The sequence below is a fragment of the Anopheles nili genome, chromosome 2 (assembly GCF_943737925.1).
Source record: "Anopheles nili chromosome 2, idAnoNiliSN_F5_01, whole genome shotgun sequence".
Lineage (NCBI taxonomy): Eukaryota > Metazoa > Arthropoda > Insecta > Diptera > Culicidae > Anopheles > Anopheles nili.
Genome location: NC_071291.1, coordinates 46,368,775 through 46,374,835, shown reverse-complemented (window position 1 = coordinate 46,374,835; position 6,061 = coordinate 46,368,775). Strand labels below are relative to the sequence as shown.

Here is a 6,061-nt window from a genome sequence, read left to right as displayed (position 1 = left end):
ATGCTGCGGCCACTATCGGCTCCGCTTCTCGTTGCTGTTGCTGCTGTTTTTACTATTATTGCTAGTGCGGTTGCCAGTCGAATCGCAACGTTCTCTCGCTCGCACACACTGTCGTCTGGACTGCTGTCGCGCGTGCTCGCGGCGAAGAGATGGAGAATGAACGAGGCCGACGAACTACGACACCGGACAAGTAGCACAGGATAAGGATGGGAGCAAGGGAAAGAAGAAAGACAAGATAGGAAGGAAATAGCAGTCTGCACAAGAAACGCCGCACTGCTGCGATTCCTGGCGGCGGCACCAGCAAAGACCGGACCACAAACGATAAGCTTCGAAGACCTGCGGTTCCAGGAAACGGGAACGTACGCAACACAATCAGATCATTGCTACATTTTTCACCATTTCACGTCAAAATCCACCATGGCACAAAAAAAGATTGAGAAGACTTTGCAAATCGATCTACCGCAAATAGACAAGCACATGCTCGGTAACGCCTGGACCAAGCATGCTGAGGGTAATAGGACTGACACTGAGCTAGTTATGTTTTTCACCAAATGCCTTTAGCCTTAAGCACAGTTCTCCGCTGCAATGCTGCTATGAGTCTAAAGCGTGAAAAACGGAGTGGAGCTCTACGCACTACTTCACCGATTGCTCTCTGCTTCCAAACGGGTGGTTAGTTTACAATGACCGAAAGGAACGAGATTGCTAAACAGCACCCTGCCTTTGCCAAGAAAGAGCACACAGCTTTTGCTAGCCTTCTTCTTCTTTTTCTGTGTTAGATGTTTTATGAAGCCTTTCACCGTGCGAAACCGTACGCTACGCTTGTGAACACATTTAAAACTGAATGTTTTTTGTTAACACGCGTTGTAGTCTGCACACAGCAAGGTAAAAGGATAAGTTATTTTCTATTTAGTGATTCTAATTTAGTATTTCTTCTCAAGCAGACATACAATCCAAAACAATCTCACTCTCCGAATCATATACACACATTGACTTGTGGTTTGACACAACAAGTAACAAAAAAAAATTCGAAATGCTTTGAACTTTCGCACTTGTCCAAAGAGTATCCGTTAGCTTTTTTATTTAGTTAGGATAAATTTATCTTCAAACTACGTCAAAACACCAGACTGAAAACATAAATTTTTACCTACACACAGTGTCATGGAAGTGCCATTGGATCATGGAATTTTAATAATTGCGCAAATTAGTTCAACTTTAGTTACTAGTTTCTTTAGCTATGCAATGATCACTTATTTTCTTTTGCTTTAGAATATAAATACACTCACAATATACTTAAAGTTCATTAACCATAATGTTTTATTTTCTTTTTTCACGTTCGTTTAGTTTATTCGGACATTCTTTTTTTGGAATTACAAGGTACTTAAAAAACTAACTTAGCTTCACTGAAACTCAATCAACAACCAATACAGCTTTCTATGAAAATCTTTACCTTATCAGCAAATTTCACAGTTGTTGCTTAATTGTAGATATGATTATTTATTGCGCTTGTTGGTTTAATACCCCTGGTCGTTTCGCATTGTTTTGGTGTCTTGTCACATGTTGTCTGCTTCGTCAGCTGTCAAAACATTTCTTCAAACTCGTCCCATCCGCAATATTTCCTGTTGAGTGTTTTGCGGGTTATTGTTAATTTGCATCGCGCTGAGAAGTGATACGCTACATATATTGAATATCTAGTAATATCTTATAAGTGCCTTTAATCTTGTCTGTAGTCCACGTAAACAACAATATTAGTGCTGTAAAATGTTGATGCAACTATCCAAACAAAAGCAGTCTAACTGAAACAAATACTTGCGATAAGAGCACTATGGCAACTGTAAGTAGCAGCTCATCGTCATTGGACCTCGCTGCAAATTCAAGTACGGAGACAAACCAATCGATGGATCTAGATCGGTCCCAACCCAAGCTGGACGATACATGCCAGGAAAAGTTTCATAAAGTATTGATAGCGTTTCTCAATCGCGGCTTCAAGATAAACAATGATGTATACCTGGAGATGATCATCAGTCATCTGTCCGGAAAATACTGCGAAGGTAAGAAATGTTTTTTAAATTATGTCCCATACTAGTTTAAGCTAGTTTCGTACATCATCCTTTTCTAACATATATTATTAGATAAGGGCCTAGAAGCAATTGTTTAGAGCGTAATTGTTATAGTGTTTGAGTCCAATATATGCAAGGCAATATATCCCGCTGGCCGAGTCAAGAATTCAAGAGAAACAAAAATGCATATTTTGCTAGTACACTCCTAGCAAAAATAAACTAGAGTGCATTCAATTATGTAAGTGTATGAAAAGATCGAATAGACAATTGTTTTCAAACTTCATGTTTGTGGTCAGTTGATTGAAAATATCGTAGTTAAGGGATATGAGGTAAATACGTATGTAAAGAGGAACCCAGGATATTACGTCTACAATGTGGATCTTCATAATTTCGCAATTTGCTTTGATTTACGTTAATCTACTATCAGAGCTTACTAGGCTCTTAGGTTAGGTGAAAGTGAGTGCAAAGATAGCTTTGGAAGTTATTATTCTTTTAGTAATTCATTGATTTCAAGATAAGGGACAATTATAGTTTGTAAGCCTTATTTCAAAACAAACCTTCCACAAAATTGCTATCTAACTTTTGTATCATTTATTTACAGATCATCGGAAATTTGTAAAATCTCCCGAAGTGTTTTTGTGGCTTGAGACGACTTTGAAGCAATGGGAAAGTGATCGCCCACCAGCCACTGATATCGCTGCTTTTACACTTCAGCTTCTGGCGATGATAGTGGAAAATGAGTGGGACTTTTCACGCATACAAAATGGAAGTAGAATGATGGATCGTTTCCAAGAATGTATTCAACGCAACGGAAAAATGCAGAACCCTTCGATCAAACTGGGACACGTCCTAGTGTTAAAAGCTATCTCAAGCCACGCAATGGGAATGTCTTGGATCAAACAGTCGGGTTCGTGGCGCATCTGTCTCGACTACTACAATGGGTACCAGACAATCTACATCACACGAGAGACATCTCTGTTTATTTACGAAGTCTTGGAACGCTTCTGTACGATGGGTGACTATGAGGAGGCTAAGGAAATCGTCCGGACCATATTGTCTCCGCTTATTGACTGCGTGTGGAAAAGTCCGGAACATGATGACGCTGTGCTGGTGAACGATTATCACTCCCAGAAAATTATATCTCCTTTGCTAAACCTAATGCAAACGCTTTTTCGCAAAATTATCGAATCAAAACAACGCACTCGAGTTGCATACTTCATACTGTACACGTACAAGTTTGAGCGAAATCTCTGGAAGTTTACCGATACTATGCACGATCATACGTACCTGGCAAAAATCTGGCAGACACACATCTTTGCCAATTGCGCTCGCCTATGCACGATGGAAATTCCCCCGGAAGACACATTGGCCGTCGACTTAACGTTCGATCGGTACACGATTAACTTTCTAAACTATGTCAACTTTTCCATCCGACGTGGAAATGTCCAAAACGTGATGCTAATGGCCGAAACACACCATGCTCTGTGGCGGATTCTTGGTGATCGTGCCCCGGAAGAGGTGGTGCTAAAGAATCAAAGCATCCGGTTTGGCGATCAAATATTGCTGCTGCAACTCTTTCCTGTTGTGTACGAAATGCAGTGCTTCGCGATGAAGGATTTACCGGATTATATTGAAAAGTTTTGCACCAAACTGTACGACATCGCTTGCGAGTTTACGATACGTTTAATTTATGCCTGTCGCGACATATTTCAGGCATACAATTTGAACGTTACCGAGCTGGCTTGCAAATCAATTCAGGGAATCGTAACAAATCACAAGCTACCACGACCGAGAGCCGTCATTGCGTTTCAGGCTTTTGTGTACTTGCTAAAAGAATTCCTTCCCGACATGTGTTGCTCGGTTGAGGGACAAAAAAGCGAATGCGGCAAGTCAGATCTTATATTGAGTAAACCTAACCTCCTGTCGGCGATAATCAACGGGTTGATGTCATTAATCGAAAATTTCAAAATTACCTGGAAGGAATGCATTGAATCGACAACGATTGTGAATTTCATGCTGAATTTGCTTGCAAATCCTAATCTACCTCCTAGGGTGAGTACAAGCAGATTTTATTAACGTCCAATCAAACCTTTGCAAAAAATTGTGCTCCGACTTCAACATGAGCTATTTAAAGCCTCAATAGGTTTCATGATTGTATTCGTCACCATACGTTAATAGCTTAGACTGAATTTTGGTACCTAGCTGACAGCATAAATTATTCTTTCTTCGGTTTTACTTCTATTCTTCACAGCTGGTTGTGCTTGCTCTGAAGCTGACGCAAACTTCTATCGAGCATTTTTTGGCACCCAATCTTGCTCTCCTGATGGATAACATCTCGGGATCGGGACTAGAACACGTTGGACATATAATTTACAAACGGTTGCATGACCTCAGCTGGGAAGTACGAGATTCGGCACTTGAACTACTTGCATCCATCGTCAGCATTTCGGAAATCAGTAATATTGTCGTTCGAACGTTTCATACTTATTTCAACAGTACGTTTCTTAAATGTGAAAGTGTTGTTCTTTTTTTAGAATTTCCAGCTTTTCAAAAGCACATTCTCGATTGTGATATCATTCCGGTAGTGGAAGCAGCAGCAAAGAATGACACGGAGCCATATGTTCGGGCGTCGGCGCTCCGTTGTCTAACTTTAATGGTGAAGATTCGGATGCTATGGGATCATTCCTTATCAAAGCTTTCGTTGATGGTACGACACTGCTGTTTTGAAACAAAAATGATGTCGTTTTTATGTATGATTTTTTTTTTGTATTTTCTTAGAACCATCTAATCGAGGTGATTGATAGTGAAAGCGAAGGAGTAGTTCGTCGAGAAGCGGTGAATACGGTCCGGGAAATATACGCTAATCACAAAATTCAACCGCAATGTCTGGATAGTGTGTTCACAGTGCTCGCATATGCCGCGGCTAACGATCTGTATTGGGAAGTAAAGATCAATGCGCTCCAATTTTGGCGACTAGTGATGTGTCGGCAATTTCAACATCAAGGCATGATCGATGGAACTTTTCCAGCAGTGACGTTTTCAAAGGAGCACAAAAAAATCGTTACCCTTACTGATCGGGAAATTCAAACTCGTCTCATGAAAGTACTCAATGAACTTTCACTCCGCGGTTGTCTCGGTGTGCTACTCGCCTGTCTCGGAGATGATTGCGATTTGGGAGTTGTCAAGGAAACGATTGCAATCATCAACAAGCTCATGTCGCACCTCAACAAGTACAACTTCCTGGACTACTACCAAGTGCTTTCCGGGTCTGTGCTATCGCACAAGTCGACAACGAACTTCAAAGGAGACTCCTTAGCATCACCACTTTCGAACACCGAGATGCAAGGAGTCAGTACTATTCCCATTCATTCACCGCAGCCCTCCACCCTAGCCGGTCGGATCTCTGTTATTGATACTAATTACTCGGAAGTTAAGCCACCTGACCGAACCGCAATGGAAGTGAATCAAAACTTAGCTCAACCATTATCAGAACTAGACCCTACGGTAGCAAGTGCTACACAACAACATGGCTCCAGTGCAGGTGTAGTACCTCGACATCAGCGTAGGAATGACGCTGATTACAATAGCGGGAATGTCGCTTGCAGTACGGCCAATGCAGACGAAATTATCGACTCGATCGTGAACCTCAACGACATGAATCTACTTTCGGTAACGTACAATCCCCATATGACGACCGTTGCGACCGCGTACGGGCGACAGCAAATGGGCGGTGATTGTGGTTGTGATGAGACGGTGCGTCATGCCGAACTGTTTCGACAATTTGCCGCCGTGAGTGCGGAAGAATTTCTCGATCGTGTGCGAATACTTGATTTGCCCGCAATTGTGGCAAGCCGGCAGCGATGGCTAGAAAATACGGAAAGCTTTGGGTCTCTTTTAGACGACGTCCTATTTTCGTACTATGCAGCCGATGTTAATGATGCGGATTGCTATTGAAACCGCCAGAGTTTACTGGAATGGAAAATGGCGTAGATGTTTCTACAACT

General features: G+C 41.7%; 1 protein-coding gene across 1 annotated transcript; it reads left to right on the top strand.

Annotated features, from left to right (window-relative positions):
* Positions 1 to 1,822: 1,822 nt before the first annotated feature.
* Positions 1,823 to 6,011, top strand: LOC128720244 (uncharacterized). The gene is made up of 5 exons (XM_053813903.1): positions 1,823 to 2,048; positions 2,659 to 4,109; positions 4,309 to 4,513; positions 4,592 to 4,764; positions 4,836 to 6,011. The coding sequence occupies exons 1-5, from the start codon at positions 1,823 to 1,825 to the stop codon at positions 6,009 to 6,011; spliced, it is 3,231 nt and encodes a 1,076-aa protein (XP_053669878.1).
* The last annotated feature ends 50 nt before the right edge of the window (positions 6,012 to 6,061 follow it).

Bases quoted from the DNA above. Each gene is read 5' to 3' on its own strand.
- LOC128720244 (XM_053813903.1), top strand. From the start codon at position 1,823: ATGGCAACTGTAAGTAGCAGCTCATCGTCATTGGACCTCGCTGCAAAT. The intron at 4,110-4,308 runs GTGAGTACAAGC...TATTCTTCACAG, and splicing joins ATCCTAATCTACCTCCTAGG to CTGGTTGTGCTTGCTCTGAA. The intron at 4,514-4,591 runs GTAATATTGTCG...TTCTTTTTTTAG, and splicing joins CGTCAGCATTTCGGAAATCA to AATTTCCAGCTTTTCAAAAG.